The sequence below is a fragment of the Agelaius phoeniceus genome, chromosome 18, assembly GCF_051311805.1.
Source record: "Agelaius phoeniceus isolate bAgePho1 chromosome 18, bAgePho1.hap1, whole genome shotgun sequence".
NCBI lineage: Eukaryota > Metazoa > Chordata > Aves > Passeriformes > Icteridae > Agelaius > Agelaius phoeniceus.
In genome coordinates this window covers 3,101,145-3,124,397 of record NC_135282.1, presented here as the reverse complement: position 1 = coordinate 3,124,397, position 23,253 = coordinate 3,101,145, and the positions used below count along the sequence as shown (strand labels likewise).

Here is a 23,253-nt window from a genome sequence, read left to right as displayed (position 1 = left end):
CCAAGGCAACAGAGTCTTGCTCTAATACCTGTAAATTCCTGCATTAATGATGGGTTGGGGTTTCTCCCATGTTTCCAGCAGTAACTGCTGGCATTGGCAGCAATTCCTTGGCTCAGATCCTGGCTGCATGTGCAAAGTCCCCTCTGGGTGCTGCTCTGGTGTTGTCCTTTGCACGGGGAATTCCTCCCCAAAGCAATAAATCCCTTTTCTGACCTGGCCTGAGTGCCTGGGGAGTGCCTGTGTTCCAGGGGCTGCAGCTCCAGCACTCCCTGTCCCAGCTGCTGAAGGCCACCCTGGGGTGCTGCACAGCCCCTTCCACACCCCCCTGTTCCCTGTTTGCCACCAGGGGAGCTCTCAGGCCCTGAGCCCCTGCCGAGCCCTCAGCTCAGGATGGGCTCCTCTGAGCCCCAGCTGGGGCTGTCCTGCAGCCCTGTCCTGTGCTCACCTGAGGAATGCAGGAGCTGAGCTGGGAACTCTCCTCCAGCCTCTGTCCTGTGTCTTCCACCTCCTCCTCCATCAGCCATTCCTCTTGTCCCTGCTCCAGGTATTTCTTTTTGAATAAAAGCTCAGAGAGGCCATCCTGAACCCCCCCAGCAGCAGCAGCAGCCCCCAGTTGTGGGGGGTACATGGGGGGTACAGGGGCCAAGCCTGAGCAGCTGCCCCTGTCCCAGGGAGCAGAACTAATCCAGATTTCAAACAATCCCAGAATATCCTGGAAGGGACCCACAAGAACCATCCAAGTCCAACTCCTGGCAATTGGAATAAACTGACTTATAAGGAAAGAAAGCAAAGAGCCTCTGGCCCCAACAGCCTCACACATCTCTGACCCCTCACCTGGTGGTTAAGGCCCTTTGCCTCTATAAAGTTAAAAATAAATAAATAAATAAACAAATAAATAAATAAATAAATAAAGGATATGAAATCAGAGCAATCCAGGGGGGAAGGAGGAGCAGGGAGCCCTCACCTGCAGACACTGGACATGTCTGGGACTCCTGGTTCACTGTCAGGAGAGCTCTGCCTCAGCTCTCCAGGGCTGCAAGATTGTTAATACTGAGACAAAGTTTATAGACTAGAATCACATATTTCTTTCTATGACTAGAATCACGTATTTCGTTCATGCAATATAATGTTGCTTGAATTCATTTCCTGCTCACCAGAATTAATATTTGCAGTAAACTTTGCTGAAAATCAGTTCTTCACACTGTTCTTGTTCTGCATCTGCCTCCTTGAGCTCTCACAGCTCCCAGGTAATATATTAAGCACAACATAATTTTTCTGTAAGAAAAGTCAGTATATTTATGGTTTGCTTTATAAAAGTTACTATAATACAATGGTACATAGTATTCAATTCACAAAAATATGAACAAATATATACAGCATGACACATCCACAACAAAAACACTTTCTTCAAAACAAGATACATACTGGTGACAGATTCTATATGCACAAAACATCCCTAAATTTATAAATTTGCTTAACCAAAGAAAAAGCAGAAATCCTAAATCTTCAAAGCAGAGTTGTTTTTTTAAAAGGAACTTAAGAAAAAAAAAATTAAATTTATTGCAAACAATTTGACCTGCCTACTTTTAAAGGAGGCCCTTGATTTCCACGCTGGGAATTAAAACCAGAAAACTGCAAGAATTGGGAGCTGGGTGTTCCACTTTGCTTCCAAACTGCCCCATTGTTTTAGAGTGTCCTTCTTGATGTGTTTTCACTTGGACAAATCCTACAGTGGCAATTGAGGAAACTCATAAAAACAAAACAAATATTAAACTGAAAAAATCCAGTTGCTAATTTGCTTAAATACATTTTAGGGTGTCTATTAGACTGTACACATTTCCTCGCTTGAAATAAATAGATCTTGCACATAAGGGTTCAGACTGAGGGAGGGGGGAAAGAAGAAGCCTTGACTTGGCAATTTTTTGTCTTCAGTTTCTTAATGCTTCTAATTGCATCTATTTATTTGACAAAAAACCCCCGTATTTATACAGAATTTACATTATACAAAGCTTGACACAAGCTGTAAATGCCACCAGCTCCTTTGCTATACTCAGTCCTTCTTCCTCCCCATCTTGACATGATTTAGAGCTGGAATCTGTTTAAAAAGAACTCCAAATTACAATAGTCACTTTTAATAAACTATTTACATGCTCTTGAAGTACAAAGAAATCAGCAAAAAAATTTCAACATGTTTCTACAAGAAACAGTGTTTGAAGAGAAGATTCTTGAGTTCGCCTATGTACAGAAAATGCATTTTTTTATACTTCAAAATCCTTTTTTTTCCTTAAATTTTTATTTTGTACAGAAATGCACTGAAATGATCCCTGAAAAAGGTCACAAAAACCAGAACTGAAACTACTGAATTTGATGGAGTTTTAAACTGATGGTTGTTTTTTCTTTCCTGGTAGAAATAAGCTGCTCTGTACAATATAAATAACTGCAGGATGAGCCCCATCCCCTCCAGCCCCCCAGGTCCTGTGGATGCCAGCACAGAGGCACCTGCACCTGAACTCCCACAGCTGCAAACCCAAGGCTGAAATTCTATTTCCATCATTTTGCTCTGTTCTCTTGGGTCATTCCTCCCAGAGAGATGGAATTTTGCAGGAGCACTGTAAATGTCTCTCTCTTTTTTTGTCCTGGGCTCAAATTGAAGTGCCAATAAAGGTGGGGATGTGTTTTTCAGTGGACAAAAGCACTGCAGGCCCTGTAAGCAGCACGAGCTGCTGAGGCTCCCCTTGTCCCTGTCACTGTTCCCAGGGGTGCCTGAGCTGAATGGAACCACAGCAGCCACAGCTCCTGCCCTCCTCTCAGCCCAGCCTTGCCAAGCACAAGGCAAAGGATCTGAGGCCTCTCCCAGCCACATCTGTGCCTGCAGGGCTCCCCTGGCAGGGACAGGGCACCCATGGAAATCGCTGCACCAGGCTTGGGAGTCCTCACCATAAAATGATTTGTTTGGAGGTCAGGCAGCTTCCCAGTGTAAGACAAAATATCTCCAGGGAGGACTCTCTGCAAGCCAAGATTTATGGGGGAGAAAGAGAAGTCTCAGGTTTGGCTTTGAGAGCAGACATGATTTTTCAGAAGTGCTGTGGGTTCAACAGCTCTGTTTCATCTGGGGAAGCACTGGGAGATCAGCTCTTCTAAAAACCTCACATTATTTGTCTGGGATCCTAAAAGGGGATGAATTACAGGAGTTTCAGAAGTGCCCAAGTGATTTAGGTGCTCATGGTCTTTGGCACCCAAATCCCTTTGGTGCTCCTAAAACACAGCGTGAAGGACCTGAAGGTGACAGGGACCTTCCTCCCCACCTTCCTCACCAAGGGTTAAGGCAAACTGCAGGGGCTGATCCCACCCAGAGCACAGGGATGAGCTGGGAACACAGGGCTGGGCCATGTGGGGTGTGCTCAGCCCCACAAATCCACCAGTAATGCACTGGAGCAGAGAGGGAGAAGGCCAAGGACAGGGGCTTCAGTTCTGACACACAGGAAACTTCTGTGCATTTCCAAAGCCTTGCAAGTCAAAGGCCAAGCTGTGGAGATGCCAACACAGTGAATCTCACTCAAAAAAATAACAACTAAACTGAGCAGCTGGTTAAACTCCCAAATGCCATCACTGCAGTTCCACCCAACATTCAGTGACAGAAACTTGTGCTTCTCATGATTTTAGGTTCTGGGTCACCAACACCCAGGTGCTGGAGAGATTTAGGACGAAGGAGGAGAAACAAAACAGAACTGAACCAAAAGCAGAGATGGACCATGGGCTGTCCAATCTCAGAGACAGTTTGCTCGCCCTCAGACAGGAACACAGGTGTGTTAAGGCAGCTGGCAGCAGTCTGTGTGCTCCTGCTCCCTCAGGCCTTTTGTCTGGAGGAGAAATGCAGAGGCAGAGGTCTAACCTACATTACAAACTCCACACTGCAGAGCAGGCCTGGCAATTCCATGGAACAGCTGAAAAAACTTCCAGGAACCTCTTTTGCAACCTCTTTTGTTCTCACCCCTGTGGAGGTTTGGAAAGAACACAAGAACACAGCTGTGCAATTTGTTCTGTGGGGAGAAGGTGTTTAGTTATGCAGATAATCTTCCCATTTCAGAATGACATTGCAACTTCCCCTTACAAGCCAATTAAAAAGGGTTTAGTACAACTAATCTCTACTTTTAAAGCAGGAGAAATTCAATGCAAATTGAAAAACTGATCCTGTCTATACCTGAATGGTGGTGTAACATTTCCAGATCTCATCCAAAGAATTATTTTTTTCGTGTTTGGTCCCATTTTTAAATGGAACCTCTTGAAGAACTGCAACCTTCACCTCAGCACATCTACAAGGACAAAATATATTGAGAGATCATTTTAAAACATGCCTTCCAAATTGAGAAGCAATAGATGCTTCCATGCTATAGATGGAGGGGACAGGATTGCTTTCAGAGACATTTCTACCATGGTTTTCTGGAGGGACAGGATCCCCCTGGCCAAGTTACTGAGTAACAGAGGGAGGAGAGCAGCAGGGCACAGCTTGCTCCTATCACAGGAGGCATCTCCCACATCCAAGGACAGAGCAAATACTCCACATTAAAACACTAGAAGGGCAGGGAAATGCAGATGAAAGTGAGAAAAAATGAATACAAGTCACACATCAGCCTGATTCCCACCCACAGGAAGAAAGTCCTGCTACAAACGTGGGCCGTAGTCTTTGCTTGCAAGCAGGGCAGGATTTCTACAGCATCAACAGGGGTGAGCTGTCCACTTAATGTCAGCCTCCTCTGCAAGCAAGACAAGCCCATCTCCAAGGAATGGGCATCCCCAAAGGCCACAGCTGACTCCACCTCTTCCTAGTGACTGAAGTATCCAAGGGTTTCTCACGTGCAGCTGCAGAGGTTTTGATCCCCCATGGACCAGCATGGCATAGAAAATGAGAGGGGAGCCCAAGGAGGGGAGCTGAGGTCTGGCTGAGCTGACCCTGCCCCGGGGTCTGGCTGAGGGGCCCTGTTCAGGCTCATCCCTAAGGAAAAGGCAGGACAGCTCAGCTCTAGTCTCACTGTGGACACATCTCCACACACACACACACACCCCCAAGCACACACTCACTCACACACCCTCAAGCCTCTGGCTTGCTCTGTAACATCAACCTTACATTTATTTACAGCTTACTCTGAGAAATCTGTGCAATTTCAGCCAATCAAGCTCCCAACAAACCCTATATGGCATTTTCAGTCTCTGCTTCACATTTAAACGTTGAATGTCTTTTTCAACCAACGAAAACTGATGAGAAAAAGGTAGCAGCATTTATGAAACGATGAAGGCTTATAAGAACAATTAAAAAAAAAAAAGGTACCATTATCCCATTATGGAGCATTACTTCAGGGACTGAACAGAGAAGCTAGTGTTTGGATAAACCATGCCACAAAAGGTAGCCACCTTTTTGTGTGCGTGTTGGATCTGAAAAGGAAAAAGCACCTGAAACATGAACAGTCCTCGTAAGCGTGTGCGCTTTTTGCTTTCACTCATGATCCTGGCAGAAGTGCGAAACTTGCTTGGTTTTCTTCTCTTTTTCCTCTTTTTTTTTTTTTTTTGGTAAGTATTTTTTTGCTTTTAAATTTTTTTTCTTCCTTTTTTTTCTGTAGGTTTTTTTTTTCATCTTTTTTTGGCAAAGTGCAACCACACCTGGTTACCACAGTTTTGACATGGCCGAAGGTGCAAGTGTGACGAGAAACCTTGAGTTCAGTTCAGGGTTCCCCTGCAGTTCTCAGAGCCACAGAGACACGGGATTTTTACATCCTCAATTGGAAACTTGTAGTCGTAGGTAATTTCCTCGTTCACATTGATGTGCTGCTTGGAGTAGATAACGATCTTCTTTTGAGACTCCACCGTGATCACTTTAGCATAACAATTTGGCTGCAAGGGTGACAGAACAGGTGAGGATGTAGGTTCCCGAGGGCCAGGGCTTCCCAGCCTCCACACAATTACTTCAAGCTAAAATAAAACAGGGCAGTCCTCTCCCGAGACAACCCAGCCATGCTGCCAGAGCCTGGACTTAGGGCAAGCCTAGGCAGGGAGGCGTGGAGCCAGGAAACAGAGCAGCCCTCCTTGTGCTGCTCCAAAATATCCACGTTCTGGTCATTTGTGGAGCAAAAGAGCCTGGATGATGCTCCATCAATTTTGTCCCAGGTTAAGAGAAGCTCAATGCTTGGCCAGGGAGGCAGGTCTGAGAGCAGACTGCAGCACAGAGCACAGGAGGAAACAGCAGGGATTATTTTCCCATGCGGACACTAGAAGGAGCTGAATTTCCCACAGCTGAAATTTGCTATGTTTTAAGGAAATATTTGTTAGATTTGCTTGCTCAGTGTCCATCAGGGTTCCCTGAGACAGCCAGAAGGGCTCTTTAGCACACTCAGTCTCCCTGCATGTTTCATTCCTCAGATCTCTCCAACCTCTTTACATTCCTTCAGACCCTGCTCTGATCTGCTGTGGCTCATTAACATTTCATCACAACCCTGCGACCCCCTGCCACTTCTGAGCACCCCAAGCAGGGCAGGCAGGGCCTCCCCAGGTTTGTCAGCTGCCAGGGAACAAGGACAGGCCAGAAGAGATACTCACATTGCAGCTGTGATTGATGAACCTGGCGAAGTTCCCACACTTGGTGGCATCGATGATGGTGTCGTGGTCGACTCTGAACATGTAACTGCTGCCAATGCCCTCGTCCTCGTATCGCTTCTCACGCATGTCAGCAATGACCTGCAGAAAGCCAGGCAGGCTCAGGCCACTGCACTACTGACCTGTGAGCAGCCACCTCACCACCACAAGGCTCCCCTGAGCTCTGCTTGGGCCAGGCAATGGGGATTTACACCACCCCCATCACCCCAAGAGAGCACACACCTCACTGGAAACACAGAAGTTCAGGATGGGCTTCTGAAGGAGGATTCTCCTGAGTGCTCAGTTTTCAAAGATTGTTGGAATTCCCACCCTTGTACCTTCCAAACCATGCCAACCTGTACCCAGCCCACAGAGCTGACACCTCCAACCCAGGACTCCAGCCCTTGCTGTCATACTGAAGGATTTCATCCAGGGCTGGGTTTTTCTCAGATTTCAGCCACAGCTTACCTGCCTGATGTTCTGACCCACGTACTCTATCACCATCTCATCAGCTGCAATGGGCTCCATAGCAAAAAGGCCCCAGTCGTGAATGTGGCTCTTACAGAATTTTAGTTTTTTCTTCCGGAACTGCATGAAGAAAACACCCCAAAACCCAACCCTGAATTAGTCACAGCACAGAATGGGAAAGGATGTCTCTAGGTCCAGGATCTGCAGCAGGGGGTATCTACCTTGAGCTGGTTGAACTTGAGCAGGTCACTGTCACAGCTACCAGTGAAGGAGGAGAGGAGCCTGCGCTGCTCTGATCGCCTCTCGGAACCAGCCCGGGTGGAAGCGTGAGGTTGGGCAGGGATGCTCATACCCTGAGAGGACAAATGGGGGATCAAAGCTGACCCACAACGCCCTGCAGGATCCCTGTGAGCAGCCCCTTGTGCTACAACACATCACCACAGAACACCTGACATCAAACATTAGCACTTCCCACACAACCCCAGGACAATCAAGGAGACACAACAGCTCCCTCTCCCTCCCTGCCAAAAGGCAGGAAGCACCTGCTGTGTGTGACAGTGCCAAACCAAACCCCATTCACAGCTGGATTCCTCACCTGTGTGTCAGCTGGAGGCTCCTCTGCAAAAGCTCGGCTATTGTTGAGGTATTTGAGTTTGTCCTTCTTATCAATTTTGTAGTAGCCTTCGCTTCGTGCACAGCCCGTCACGTGCTCCCGCATGCCGTCATCCCGCTTCTTCTTCTTGGGGGTAGAAAAGCTGGTAGGTGGCAAGAGGTTAAGGAGAAACACAGCCAGAGGTGGATATCAGACTAAACTTGCTACAGCTGCATCGAGCTAACACTGGGAGCCTGGAAAATTAGGAAGGTTTTGTGGGGTTGCAAAAAATAACATTACTACTGAGATGCTGCTCAGCCCAAAGGCCTTGGAGAGATGCTGCTCTCAGCAGCCTTGGGAAATCAGCTCCTTCAGACACACATTACAAACCTTCAGGTTTGAAGGCACCTTCAGGGCTTTGGCTCCTGGAAGGACAGTGGAGCTGTACACAAACACAGCCATGAAAGCTACAACAATCAAGATTGACCCAAAAATGCTTCCTGTGAGGGAAAAGGTATCTTTGACACCAGGAAACTGAAGCAGAGGGTCCATAAAAACCAAGAGGTGACAGCCTCAAAACCAGAGTGCTGAGGGCTGGCTGCAAAGCAGGTGAGCCTGCAGGTACTTTCACACTTGTCATGCAGTGTGACACACAAAAACTCAAGGTGATTTGGAAGTGGCTTAAAAAGTGAACATGATTTTGCTGTTACAATATAATCCTTATCAAGAGGGAAAGAGATTTATTTTCACTATGGGTTTTGTTAGTTATCACTGACTGTTTTAGGTGTTTGGGCTTTTTTGATTTTGCTATCCTGTCTTGCAGGAAGCAAGGGATGAAGATATCTGAACTTCACACAATCTCTAGCAATACACAAGGTGGTATGTTTGTCTTCTTCAACACTTGAACATGGACATCTTTCCTGAAAAAAGTACTGGAGAGTTCGGAGGTTTTTAGAACAGTATTTTAGGCTCTGGTCAGGAGAACACTACTGGTGGCTGCACACACACACAGCCCTGATGTGCCACTTAGAAAGCTCTGATTTTATCAGTATTTCAACCTCAAAGCAACTTAAAGCTGCTAGAACCACTAACTCATTGTTTTGGGCACAGATGGTGAGATTATTTTTACAGCAAGTTTTAACTCCAAGTGAAAGCTCTGTGTGCAGACTAGAAATTCCACAGGAAAGCTGGAAAAAAAGTCTGGTTACACGCAGACAGAAGCGTCTCAAACTAGGAAGGAAACCTCCCCAGAAGAGGTGCCTACAGACTGTCCCTGCACTTCCAGACTGAACGTGCAGCAGGAACAGCCACTTCTGCAGTATTTTTGTATTGCAGCTTCAGAGAATGAAACAGTTTAAAATTCCCTGCTCATCCAAGTAATCTCTATTCCTGTAAGCAACCGCTTCTCCCACCAACTTCCCGTGCATCTCACACGTGCTGCCAACATCACGAGAAAGGATATAAGGATGGAAAACCCAGAGGGTGTCATTGAGCCAGTCCATACCGTTGTCCTGCTGTAACAAGCGGTCGTACGTGATGCACATGAACTTGATGTCCTCCTCGTCGATGCCGCCGTTCCAGATGTCGTACAGAATGGTCATCTCCTCAAACTCGGAGCGCGGCCTGAACTGCGGCTGGGGCGGGGAATACTCGGGGGAAGGGATCACTGGCAGCTCCTCAGATTTCTTCTGCCTCCGCCACTGGCGCTTGGGCTTTGCATGAGCCTCCTCTTCCTTGAAGTCTTCGTTCCACTGGTTCTCCAGTTCCTTGAATGGCAGTTTCTCTGCAACTGTCTCAGCTGCTATTTTCTCGTGGAAACCGTCATTCCTGAAGTCCAGGGTGACGGCTTCAGGGTCTTTCAGTCCATAGTAGGCATCAGGATGTCCGCTCAGCAGCTCTTTGCCCACAGCACCTTCCACCAAGGCCACTGGCATGGGAGGAGGTTCCATGGTTTTGCCCGAGTACACGTCCAGCGAGAGGACAGAAGGTGGGGACCGCCTCGGCCGACCCGGCCTCCTTTTGGGAAGAACAGAAGGTGGTGGTGGGGGAGGAAGGATAGAAGCCCCAGGGGGTACTTCTGGGGAGAGCAAACCAGGTTTTACTTCTGCCTTGCATTCCTCGATGGGCATTCTTCCATCTCCATGCATGCACGGCAGGGCTGCTACAGGTATTGGCTCATCAGGTGGCAAAGCCATGTCCATGTGGAAATCTGCTTGCGGGGGGCTGGCAAAGGGGATAGGGGAAGGAACACTGTTCATGCTGATAGTAAGGGAAGCACCAAGAGGCTCTTTAAAGGTTTTCTCTTCTAGCTCATCCTCTGACTGTTTCTTGCCAGGCAGAAGGCAAGGAATGGTAGCACCAGCCTCTGGGAAAGTAGGCGTGAAATTGAAATCTCTCCCAGGAGTCCGAGGAATGCCACTGTTAATGCCAGGGGATTGGGATGGGTAGGAAAAGGGGCTCCCTGGGACTTGAGGGGAACTGAGGGTCAAGCTGCTTCCTGTGAGGGGAGCATCACTTCCTGGTGTGGCTGGAACAGTGTCTGTGCTCTGTGACTTCGTGAGGGGGTGCGAAGACTTGGGCAAAATGTCCCGCCCGGGAGTCCTGGGAATCTCCTCTTCCACGGATGTTTTGGTCACCATTAATTGTTCAGGGAACTTTTCTGGAGGGACTAAAGATTCTTCCTTGCCGGGAGTGGATGGCAAGGGAAGCATGGAGGATGGCACCTTGTGGGCTGGCAGCAGGACAGTCTCAGTGTCCGAGTGGATCATCACCTCCCGCCCCGGCGTGCGCGGCAGCCGCTCCTCCTCCTCCGCTGCCAACGGCGGCTTGGCTTTAACTCGGCCTTCCAAGCTGCTCTCCTCAGACTTGCCAAAGAAGCTGCTTTTGCTGGGCAGAGCTTCTCCAAAGACTCCCCCTGGAGCAGAGATACAGAGAGACGCCTCCTCATCTTGAGATTCAGGCTTTGGACCTTCCTGTACCTCTGGCTCCAGCATGGGAGTGGGTTCGGACTCTTCCTCTGAAAGGGGAACAGAGAGGAGAATCAGGAGCTTTGCCTCCACTTGGTTGCTTGCACTTGCTGGTAAAGGCATGTTCAAGATGCCACAATTAAAATACAGCTCAATTCCACTGGGAGGCTTTAAAACTCCAGTGCTTTACATTTTGGAGGCACAAAGTATAGAGTAATTAGACACTACCACACACTTTCCTAATGGACCATAAAAAACCACACTATTAATTTGAGGATTAGCTACGACACAGACCAGAACGAAGGTTTCTCTGCTTTCAAAAGCCCTGACAACCTTTTGTACAGACATTAAAGGAAGGAGTGGATTGTGGGGTGAGGGCTTAGGAGGAGAGCTGTCAGAGCCCAGAGCCATCACCTTTCCTAATGTGGGAACTCAACTAATTGCAGGCCAAGGAGCACCCTCAGCTCTGCAAGGAGGGAATGGTGAAGGGAATAGCAGAACACTCCTGAACAACACATGAAGCAAACAGGAAGCCCTTGTAATGGATGAAGACACACTCAGATGGTATCAATGAGGCAATTTATATGCTGCTCTCCCTGCAGCAGCCTCATTTGTCTGGAGTTTATTTACCCACTTAGGGCCAGGTCCAAAAGGAATCAACGGTGAACCTTGTTAGGCAGCTCAAAATAACATTTTCAAGTGGGAGAACGAAAGGAGGTGAAAATGCCTGGAGAGTTGGAAGGGAGGCATTCCCCATTTGTGCTGAACAAACCAGGGCTGCTGGAGAAGGGTCTCAGCCTTCAACTCCTGCATGAGCTGGGCTGCTCAAGAACAATGCTGCAGTTTGAGTTTGTTCCCACAGCTTACCTGGAAAGCTCCTTACACATGTCAAGTTGCTTAAGTGCAGGTGTCTCCAAATTTATGTTCTTTCAGCACACTGACCTGTTCTAGAAAGGATTCATGCAAAACCAGTTCTTTGCCCTGCCCAGTTTAACATTTTACCTCTTTGTGACTTTCAGATTTTGCAGCAGCCAAGGAGTGACACCCTGTGCAGGGACTGGATTTCCAGCTCTCCAAGTGGCAAAACCCTGCCCAGTCCTCAGACACCAGAGCTGCCCAAGGCTCCACAGCAGGCCCCACTAGATGTGCCCTCCCTGCTGGCTCCAATTTTAACTTTTAGATTTCCCTCAGTTGCCAAATTACTCAAGCTTTATGCATCTCACTCCTGTTCTAGTAAAAGGTTTCCAATTTCCTTGGTTCAAGTACAACTCTGTATTGATTGAAGACAATTTCCTTCTTCAAGAAAACTACTGAGTATCACTCATTTAAAAGGAATAGGTGACAAAACCACCCACAAATAATATTAGGAACCATAGATAACTCTGAGACTCTACTCACCTGCCCCATGCAGCTTCCCTGTCACATACTGCTTCAATATTAAAACCAAAAAGAGCCAGTAGTGACATTCCTGTTCTGTTTTAGCAGCCATGGCTTTTCTATCTTGAGCTTCAGCCACCACACCACCCGATCAGTCACCCTCAGATGATGACAACTGTTCAGTTCCTCTAGGACTCCAACTAAACTGGCCCAGGATAAGATTCTGGATACAGTAACCGCAGTATTTTTAGTAGCAGATGGCTCATGTAAAGCTCCTTACTAGGAAGGACAGTTCAGCACAGACCTCTTTCCCTGTACAGATAATCCCTAGCCTAGAGCCAAGACTGGAAGAAGAAAGAGAGCAAGGGAAATACAAACCCATATATATTGGATACTGGGAGAAAATTTACTTGGAAACATAACAAAACTCCAAAGCACGTGGAAGGGCATACCTGGCCTACAGATGGGAGAGAGTGCAAGCTTTGTCTCCTGGTCTCTTTCCATAACCAAATGTTTCAGAGTTTCAGCAGCAACAGAAGCCCCCAGGACTTGGCCACACTCACTATCCCCTGCCTTGATTTCTTCACAGCCTTCATCTTTCACTGCCAAAGCTGGCTCAGCAAGTCCCAAGCCTGTTGCATCCATGTAGTCATCCACAGGATACAGGTCCAAAATAGTCTCCCTCTCATCATCAGGAAGCTCATGACCAGCAGGTTCCTGCTCTGGCTCAGCAACCATGGCTTCTCTGCCTTGATCTTCAGCCACTTCTTCCTCCTCTTCTTCCTCCTCCTCTTCATCATCATCATCATCCTCCTCATCTTCATCATCCGAGTCTGAACTTGACTCGAATTCAGAGGAGTCCTCACTCTCATCAGATGATTCAGCTTCAGCCTTGGAAGATGAGGGACTTGCTACATCTGCAAGAACAAACTGCCATTAGCTCTGCTTTCTGCCTTTAATGATCAATCAGGGGCAAATATCCCTTCCCCTGTGTGGAAACAGCATCACCAGCAGCAGGTGGGTTTGAAGGAGTGGCCTCCCAATTCACTTATTTCTGCAGAGATGTATAAATCCTGTCCCTTACAACAATCACCAAACAACATGGGAGTGGTAGTGCTGCCTGGCACCTCCCACCTGGGTCTCTTGGTGTATTCTATCTTTTACTAAGATTTTCTGCTGCCTTTACACATGGCCTTAGAAAGTGGAAACTACCACCTTCCTGAGCAGGAACTGATTGATAGGACAGAGTTATTAGCAGCCAATTTACCCTTTTCAGAAATCTGGTCCCTTCTCCCCCCAGCCACTCCTGTTTCACAAAACAAGAACACATTCAGCTGGGCTTGAGCCCAGTGCCCCTGTGGCTGGGTTGGGCTGAGATCAGGTAGGGACTGGAGGGCTCTAAAGGGACCCACTGACTGAGGGATCATGGAAACCTCACAGGTATTAATTAAAAATATCTCTGTGCATTATACTGTGTGAAACTGCCCAGTGAAAGGAGGTACACAAGTAACAAAATCGGCTCACAAAGGCAGAAAGGAGACCACAGCTGACCCAAAGGTGACACTCACTGCTTCCACTGCAGCTCCTTACCCTCCTCGGAGTCCTGCTCCTCCTCCTTGTCACTTGTGTCTATGCCTGTCTCCTCCTCATCATCTTCATCCTCGTCTTCATCGTCATCTTCATCGTCATCATCTTCATCCTCGTCATCCTCCTCTTCCTCCTTTGCAAGAAAGATTGCCAAAAATGAACAGTGCCTGGGCCTGTCCCTGGCTGCAGTAACCACCAGGGACTCTCATGGGAGGCTGTCAGAGAACCTGAAGAGGGAGTGACCTGACAGAGGTCACTTCTGGAAGGACAGACAGACCCCACCAGGAGCACCCATCTCCCACAAAAGGGAACTTTGGCACTTGGCATTACCAGGCCCCCTTTTAATGACAGCACTGAAACTGCAGCCTCACACCAACATACCTTGCCAGGTGCTGCTTTCACTAAGGCTCCCTCTTCTTCCTGCTCCTCCTCCTTCTCTGAGGAGGACTCTTCCTCTTTCCCTGATGTCTCATCTCCCTCCTCTCCCTCACTGTCGAGCTCCAATGGCCTTGCTGGTCGCCGCCGCAGCCCCACAGCCTCTGCATCCTTCTTTGACAGGTCAGATGTTGTATCAGAAGCATCCCTGTCCCTCTCCGACTCTGAGGAGCAAAAGCAACAGAAATTACCATCAAATACCTTGGAAAGGACAGAAAGAGTTAACTACATAAGGGAAACTTCTTCTTTGGGAAGATGGAAGTAGGAGCAATGTGCCCATGTAGTGTGAGGGTCCCCAGGCTTACAGGGACTTGCTGCTGTCACAGTGAACAGTGTTGATGGCAAAATGTGGGTGGCCAAAGCTGACACTCCCTAGGCAGAGCAGACAGGAGATGCAGCATGAGTGAGGTCAGGACAGGCAACCTGAATTTAATGCTTTTTGTTTCATTTTTTGGCTTCAAAACCACTTGTTAATCTGAATCGACTTCTACATGAACCCATGTGCAAAACAAAGGGTATTCAAAGCTTTGTCTCCTCTTTACTCTTCCCTGGTAATAGGAAATAATGTTAAGATATTTTCAAACAGATTTTTCTGGCAAGTAACTTTGGTTTCTTTCTCAAATCAAATGCAGAGCAAACCATTATGTGCTTCCTCCCACCGCACCCCAGCGAGCTGTGAGCACACCCCAAAGAGCCCATGAACCCATCTGAGCTCCTTCTGCTGGGGCCCAGCACAGCTAAAATAGGTTAAGAATAACTCATAAGTTATTCTTAAAATGTGGGTCTTAAAGTTCCCACCAGTGAATTTCAGATAATTGAACCCAGAGGGGCCATGGCCCAGCTGATCAGAGCTCTGTGAGAAGCAGGGTTTGGTTCAGATCCTTGACTCTGTGTTTAACTGTAAGTGAGCACACTGCTGTGAAGTTTAAAGGATTCAGCTTGGTGGGGTTTGCATCTGCTCCTGGGTTTCAAACAAATGCAATTTGCAAACCTTCATCTTCATCATCCACAGAAGTAGAAGGCCGGATTCTCTTCTGATCTCCCGCTGAGGCAGCTTCAGGTGGCTCCTTTCTTTTCACCTGAACAAAAGACACAATTAGCATTTCTGAAAGTTTAGAAACAGCAGAAATCAACTTCTTAAGCAAATTGCCACTTCTATACTTTGCTGTGGTCACAGCAGAAACCAAGGGTCACTTCCCAGCTCTTGATCTCTTTATTTGCTTGCAAACAGAATTTCACTCTGAATGAAGCTCTACCCCTTCAATTTGCATGAAAACACCCTGGGTACCAGCATGGTGCATGTCATCACCAGGTACTTTGGGGATGACAGAGAAAACTCTTGACAAATCCATGTGTCTGAGATTGTAGTAGAACAGAAAGAGAGCCTAAGCCCAGGGCATCTTAAAGAACCTCAAAGCAAGTTTTACTCTATTTAGAGACTGAAGAATCTCTCATCCCAAACCTTTACTTGCACCTTCTGTGTTCAAAAATCATAATTTCAGGGAACCCCTCTACACTCCCCTACCCCAAACTTAAGATACTTTTAATTTTTAATGCAGATGCTTTTCGAAATGGATACCCTGTGCTTCTGAGGAGACGGAGTTCAAGCAAACTTCAGGTGAGACTCAGCTGCCAAACCATCAGAGATTCCAACCAGAACAGCAACTGTGTGAAGCACCATGAGCATGCATGTATTTTTATGATCATGCTGAAATGCTGTGTCCTAAAGACAGGCAAATGTCCCCTGTCCCTTGCAGAGCAGGGAGATCCTCTACAGCCAATTCACACAAGGGGAGGATGAAAAGCTAAGGGAACAGAGGGTCCTTGCTCTGGTCCTGGGGGGTCAGAAGCAACCCCCTGAGTGAACACAGAGTGGGGTGAACAGCCTGAGGGCTCTGGGGCACAAACCTAGCGAGGTCTGTCCTCCTCTGGGGGATGTCAGCACAAGGAAGAGAGTTTTTGTTTTCACCTTGAAGGATGGCAGGCGGATGGCCCCTCGTAGGCCGATGCCCAGGCCGATGGCCTCGTAGCCCAGCCCTTCTCCTTTGTTCCAGTTCTCCAGGAGACAAGAGGCCATTCGATCCTTTGGCTTTGGTTTTTCCTCCACTTCTCCTCCAGACTTCACTGGAGTGAGAGAGGCCTGCAACAGAGAAGGCACAATTGAGAGGGGAAGGTTCCTGGGAAGGACACAAAGTCTGGAAGCCATTTAAACAGGCAAGGTTTGGGAAATATCACTGCCCTGCCCAGGCATCAGTTTCTTTGAGGGCATCTGAAGGTGCCCCACACCTGGAAGGAACTAGAGGTGCACAGAATATTACAAATAACTTGAGTGTGCTTTAGGCAAGTCAGCCCAACAATGTGTTATGTGTTATCTACCTTCCTTTGCTAACCCACATAACTGAAAGCAACTCCAGACCTTCCAGTTGGGAACACCTTCCTTCTGTTGAGTGCAAGGCCAAATATAGTGCATCAAAAACCACACACATCCCTGTGTTTCCTTAGCAACCAGAGCCCCAGTCCACAAAACCTGTCAGAAGGCTCCAGTCCTGGGAACAGCAAAATATATAAGGAAAACACCAAAAGGTCTACAAAATAGACACACGGCCTCCACAAATCCTTTTTCACCAGAGCTGAGGTGTGAAGGAAGAGCAGGAATTCAGTTCTCTGCAGCTGTGGAGAGGTGGACAAGCCAGGAGAATGTCACACATGGTGGCACATCATGTTTTGCCCAAGGCAGGGGCACTGGAGGTGACACTCACCTGCATCAGCCCAGGGCACAACAGCCCAAACAGTTTCTCCTGCACACCCTACCAGAGCTCACAGGCTGAAGTGGGCTGTAACCACCAAAGAGGCAGCACAAGCTCAGCTCTCCTGCTAATCAGGAACAAGACTAATGGGAATATCAAGCAGGGAATCCAAGCAGCAGCACTCTGTGGCCAGGATGCCTGGTTACTCCTGGCACTCTGCTTAATGCATCTTACTCAAACTTTCAAACCTAAACCCACCACTAGAGCTGGGAATAAAGAAAAGCTTTCCTCTAGCTCAGGCAGAAAAGATCCATGGAATGTGCTGCCTTCCCCAGCAACCTGCTCCTTTCACAGCTTTCACCCCACACATTTTCCACCCTGCCTGACCCAGGACACCGGATTATCCCTGAGCCTTCCCATCCTTTACCTAGGGCATGATGCTTCTTGGAAGTCACTCAGCTGCCAGAGCTGGAATTAATCAATCAAACAATCAATCAATCAGCTGCCTTTGATGGAATACAGCAGCCAGAATCAGTGTGATGGGGAACTGACCTCCAGGTGCCACCAAGGAGCCCAGTAACCCCCCCACACACAGACAGACACCAGCAATGGGAAGGTACAGTTAAATATTCAGTTTAAGCTGAATATTCGTATTTTGTTTTCTGCAAAAGCAGGCAACTTGTGCGTAAGAAGGAATCCTGTCCCACCCCAATGCCAGGGGTGCCCAGCAGAAAGCTCTGAAGTCTATGAGGTTTTTCTGCACACAACAGTAACACATGCCCTGGGGCAGAAATGGTTTGGCATCTCTGTTCCTGGACAGAAAGCACACGTGGTTTTCCATGCAGCAATTTCATATTTTCAATTACACTGCTCACATCCAACATAACCTGTGGCAAGGACTGTGGTGAGCTGCTGTGGTACAGTCAGCTTCCCTTCCCAAAATGGCTTATAAACCCCAGGTGAGGGAAGAACCCCCCAAATCCAGCCATAACTTGGGATGTCAGAGAGCCTGAAGATCTGCCTCAACTTGCTTCTGCTTCTTCACCACAAATGTCTGGTTTAAAACAATTTCTTGAGTGTTTCAGTTGCTGTTTTTGCAACTATTTGCTGGATCAGTTTCCTTCATTGCCCTGGAAACTCACGGGCCTCCTCCAAGACTGTCAGCACACGCTTGCTGGCAGGAGAACAGCTCTGAGCATTAGTCAGGAGGAAGGGACGGGGTTTCTGCTGCACGTCACGCCAGCCAGCTCTAAGCCACAGTAAATTACACTGTCACAAAACAGCTGTTAAGCAGCAGCATGACCAACCCCTCCAGAAAGCCAAGGAGCTCTCCCAGGCACCAGAGTTAACATGCAACTGGTTTACAAAAACAGGTGGTGAGGACACTGCTCTGAAAGCTGACATCTGAAACAGACCTGCCTGCAGGTTGTGGTTTGTTTTGTTATTTTTACAGTTATTCACTGCAATGGTAATTTTGAGGCTTGCATTAACCTTTCTGCAGTGTTAGGTTTTTTCGGGTAGTGACAAATTCACCACACCTCAGATCACAGAGCTGCTTGCTGGCTGAGCTACACTTCAAATTGGGTGAGAAAAGGATCAGAGGATTCATGCAAAGCTGTTTTCTCAACTAATCCCTGGAACTCTTGGTGTATTTGGCCAATGCTCAGCTTTTGAGTTAATTGCTGCCTTGTACATGCGCTGGGGAGGGGGCAGAACAGAAAATACCCACAAATCTCATTGTACCAAGTGGGGAACACAAGACAGAGGCTTGGTGGTTTCAAACACTCTTCTTGCATCTGACCTTAGTTTTTTGGAGCTAAACTTCAGCTTCCTCTTGTACATGAAAATTTAGGGGTTTGAGTTATTTAAAGTCAGTTCCAGACCCCCGCTGACCCCACACCCTGGCCACAAGCACTAAGAACAGCTCTCCCCAGGACCCAGCATGTGAAAACCCACTTTTGCCAGACGTTCCTTCTTGTCCCACCAGTCATCAAACGCCCGGAACGCCACCACTTCGACCATCTTGCGATTCAGGTCCCTTTTCATGATGGCCTTCAGCTCCTTCACTATGACCAGGAGGACTCCATCCACCGTGGCTTTGTGGGGATCTTCCTTCTTGGGCTCATAGCCCGGGGGTGGAACCGAGGGGTCAAACTTGGGCAGAGGCGGCCACTGCTGCCCGCGGGCGAGAGCGGCTCCCATGGAGAACGGGCGGTAGGGAGGGAGGTTCACAAACTGCATGCGGCCCGTCATGAAGGGCGGGTACTGGTACGTGTTCTGCGCCTGCATCATGCGGCTCAGCATCTGGGTTTGCATCTGGAAGGACATGGGCATGCCGCCCCACTGGTTGCCCAGGACGCTGATCATATCCACCTGCATGACCGGGAACATGCCCGGGTGGAAGGGGGGCAGCGGGGGCAGGATGTGGGGCGGGGGCACCCCGGGCGGGGCGGGCAGCGGCGGCGGGGGCACCGTGACCGCCGGGTGCGTGGGCGGTGGTGGTGGGGGCAGCGGAGGGGGCATGGGGAAGCCTGGCTGTGGAGGAGGAGGAGGAGGAGGAGGAAGAGGAGGGAATCCCGGTGGTGGCAGCGGGGGGATGGATGGGGCCATCACGGCCGTGTTGCTGACGGAGGAGTTCACCACAATGGTTTTGGCACATTCCGCGCTGGTGATGGGCGCAGGGTTGGTCTCGTCGTCAGAGATTTCCATGTCCTCCCCTGAGGAATGCTGACCCTGCCACAAAAGAGAGAGAAAAGGTGACGAGCACATTCTCTTTACATTAAATACCACAGCGCTGGGCTGCTTCAAACAAAAGCTAAGTTTAACACACATTTTAATTGGGAACGGAGAAAAGCGAGCGATGCTCTGAAAAGACAGGGCCCACTGTGCAGCTGGTGCCTATTGAAGCTTTTCTCTTCCGTGTCAGACCTCAGGAATCAGAGAGGTAAAAGCTTTCTAAAAGAGCATCAGCACCAACTGAACAAAACCCTCAGCTTCTATGGAGCACGAGGAATTGCTCCCAGGCTTGGTGAAATGCACACAATCCAAACATCCTTCACTGCAAGATACATTATCTCTTACTTGCATCTAGTACTCCTAGGTACATTACACCATCAGTTTTTATTCCTTAGTTTTTCCATGCACAAATAATTATGCTGGTTTTTAATTATAATCTCTGGGTCATTTGCTGTCAGCTCCTAACCTCTAATTGTGGAAACACAGTATCTCCACAAGGTTGCTGCTACTAAAAGTTGTCTTGACTAGACCACAGCAACTCACATGGGAAAAAAGAACCCCAAATCTGGTTAAATTGCTTTTAAACATCAAAGTCATAAATGCCAGGATTCAAAGACATAGCCCATGTTGTGTTTTCGGACAAAATGAATACTTTACTAGACACAAGAAACACAGACTTGTAGAAAATGCTAAAAACCTCTGCTGCCAAAGGGATGGAAACTGGATTAAAACAGAGGGTGCCAGCTTGCTCTGAAGTTTCAAAGCTGCCTGACTAGGTCTTGTACAGAAGAAAAGTCTCAGGAACTACCTCCATCCTTAACAGCACATGGTCACACCTGCACACCCTGCACACTGTGTCCTACAGGCACTTCAGTCCTCAAGGTGTCTCCAGCATCAAGAATCCACATGCACGAGTGTCACATCCCTGATAGGAAATACAGTAACCAAATACTGCTGGAAGACACATCCACGGGGTGACAGTTTATCTAGGAAACATGAATGGGGCTGATCTCGGACTAGAGTGATGACAGCAGACAGGACAGGTCCCTGTAACCCCCAAACAAATGTCTCACATTGCTGATGGCAGTGAAGAACCTTCCCTCCCATGTTCCCCAGCCCAGGGCACAGCAGGGATGCTGCTCCTGGCCAGAGCCCTCTCGCTGCCCTGGGAGCCAGGAAGAGATCTCCATCAAGTGCCTCTCTCTGTCACAATCCTGGCAAGAGTTTTGGAACCTGCTGGCTGTTATCAGCCAAATTTCACTGTAGATCTCAAAGATATTTATTGTTTGCTCCACATTTCGTGCCAGCAGGTGCCTCTTCTGTCTGCTCTCCTAACAGTCTCCCCAGTGTGAAAGGAAAGAGCAGTATCAGACACTGGAGAACCTGGAAGTTCTGGGAAGAGCTGTTGAGGAGCAGACTTTGTTGGCAGTTTTCACATTGAAGCCGCTGTGATTTGATTCTTAACCTGTGAATTTCTTACTGGCGTATGCAAACAAAGGCAGGAGCAGCTGAGTTGACTCTGCTACAAACTGTCACTGTGTGAAACTGAGCAACCACAACTATCCAAATCACTCCAAATGTTTCCCGTTTTATCAAAGGTCATCTCTGCTACAGCAGCTACCACCAGAGAGCAGGCTGAGCACGAGGCTTGCAGCAGCAGCTGTGCAAATCCTCCAGTCCTGGCACCTCCCCTCGCCCTGGCTTCCCCGCATTCCTGCGCTGCAGCACCAACTCAGCGCCTCCCGCAGCGCCTGGGTCACCCCCAAAAAGCCACTCACAGTTTTAGTGCCCAAAATGCCCAGCAAGGAGACACCATTCACCTGGCAAACCCTGAGCAAGAGCTACTGACCCCTGGTAATGGTGATGGAGAGGGGACTTTCCTGTAGTCACGGAGTCACTTTAGTGCATCTGTGCATGCAGGGAGGACTCCGAGGGCTGTTTGTAAACCCTAAACTGAACAGCTAAAACAGAAGTAGAGGTGATAACCCATTGCACCCAAGTCCTTCCAAAGGCCAGTTGTATCATGCCCTTGAGCTGCCCACATCTGGCTCACACTTCTCAGTGGGTCTCACACCCTGCATCCTCTCCCCAGCTGCTCTATTGCGGTCACATCCCACGCCGAGGATGGAGGGGAATATAAAAGGACATTCTGCACTTTCAACCACTGCAGCTCCAGTGAAAGGAGCAGAGGAAGAGCAGAAAGGACGGCTGTGGCAGGTGTAAACAAGATTCCTGTGAAACAGACCCTGGTTTTCAGTAAGTGAACACAAAAGGCCCTGTTAAAAGCACTGGCTCCAATTGCAAACGCTGGATGATGCTAAAGGTTGGCGCACGATAGAAAGCCAGGAGTGTTCAGGCTACCAAAGACAGACAAAATCAGCTCCAAGTTCACATTCATCTCATCTGATGGGATATGGAGAAAAGTCACCCCATGAGGCCTCAGGGGAGACCAGCACTGAGCAGTGTGAAGCCACAAATTCTCCCCAGTGCCTCCTGCAGGACCTTCCACCCTCCCAGCCTGGAGCACCAGCAGCCCCCAGCCTGTCCCAGCCAGTCCTGCCACACCAGACTTGTGCTCCTGCCCATCATCCAGAGCCCACTGCCATCCACACCAGCCTCAGTACCAATGACTGGAGTCCTGCCTGATAAATGGGACTGATTTTCCCTCTTGAAGGAAACATCACATAGAAAAAGCCAGTCCTGAACTTGCAGAGAGGTGGCAGGACTAGCAGGATTCCATGCTTCAGGGCACAGAGCTTCCTTCATCCATACATGCCTTAATTTTTACTTAAGCTGAAATGAGAATTGCTAAAGCAATAACCAGTGTTTGAAAGATTAAAAGATTTTTCTTTTTTTTTTCCACTTCTGGTGCTTAGATGGGCCAACAGGAAGCAACAACAGATTCCCTCCTTCCTACAACGCTGGGCTTCAACTCACCTCCACTTGCACAGTGCACACAGTCTGTGCTCCAGTTTTATCCCAGACAAGATGGATAGGGAGAGAGAAGGAGATTAAATGGCAGGGAGAAAAGGATCAGAAAAGGCACAGGGGGTAGGGGGAAAAGAATCACAAGGTTAGGAAAGAGGTCAAACCAAAAGATCATCTACAAGGAACCCTTGAAAGAAAGTTAAGAGTAACGAATATTTAAAGCAGATGACTTTCCTGTAACTGCTCATATCTAAGGGGAAAAAAGGTAGGCACCAAGTGAAAGAGATCAAGGTACAGATAGAAAATGCAAGGGGAGACATAGAAAGATCTTCTGTTATTTGAATTTCTTTTCATTCACCTGTCTGAACCTGGATTTACTATGGTTACTACCAAATACCTCTCAGGGTAGAGCTGAAAGGCACCTGTGCTGTCCTCTCAAAGAAACTGCCTTCTAGTTGGCCTCCCTCTTTGCTCTCACAAGCAGAAAAAAGTGAGCTGATAGATGACATAGATGGAGGGGAATATCACAGCCATCACTGTAAAAAAAACACCTGTGTCAATCAGTCCCAGAGTTCACCTGTCTGTTTCTGAGGTCATCTGGTACAATGCCACCAGAAAATCTCTCTTCAGCCCACTGAGAGAAATGCCATTTCCAGCTAAATTAATTTGTGCTGCCATCTTTACTTTGTATTAATTAAATTAAGAGTTAGCAAAACAGGTATTTAATTATACGCATGACACATTTTTCCAAAGGTTCCTTAATGATGCAAATTTGTTGGGAGAGATTCATGTC

At 48.1% G+C, this 23,253-nt stretch overlaps 1 protein-coding gene across 1 annotated transcript in view; it reads right to left on the bottom strand.

Moving 5' to 3' along the window:
* Positions 1 to 2,273: 2,273 nt before the first annotated feature.
* Positions 2,274 to 23,253, bottom strand: part of SETD1B (SET domain containing 1B, histone lysine methyltransferase) — a 47,282-nt gene continuing 26,302 nt past the window's right edge. Inside the window, exons 7-18 of the mRNA XM_054645788.2 lie at positions 18,753 to 19,529; positions 16,019 to 16,189; positions 15,041 to 15,128; positions 13,996 to 14,213; positions 13,618 to 13,747; positions 12,480 to 12,944; positions 9,147 to 10,700; positions 7,688 to 7,854; positions 7,314 to 7,445; positions 7,093 to 7,212; positions 6,589 to 6,726; positions 2,274 to 5,886 (exon numbers count right to left, since the gene is read on the bottom strand). Of these exons, the coding sequence (XP_054501763.2) occupies positions 5,713 to 5,886; positions 6,589 to 6,726; positions 7,093 to 7,212; positions 7,314 to 7,445; positions 7,688 to 7,854; positions 9,147 to 10,700; positions 12,480 to 12,944; positions 13,618 to 13,747; positions 13,996 to 14,213; positions 15,041 to 15,128; positions 16,019 to 16,189; positions 18,753 to 19,529 (4,134 nt within the window). The 3' untranslated portion in view covers positions 2,274 to 5,712. The remainder of the gene's footprint in view (positions 5,887 to 6,588; positions 6,727 to 7,092; positions 7,213 to 7,313; positions 7,446 to 7,687; positions 7,855 to 9,146; positions 10,701 to 12,479; positions 12,945 to 13,617; positions 13,748 to 13,995; positions 14,214 to 15,040; positions 15,129 to 16,018; positions 16,190 to 18,752; positions 19,530 to 23,253) is intronic.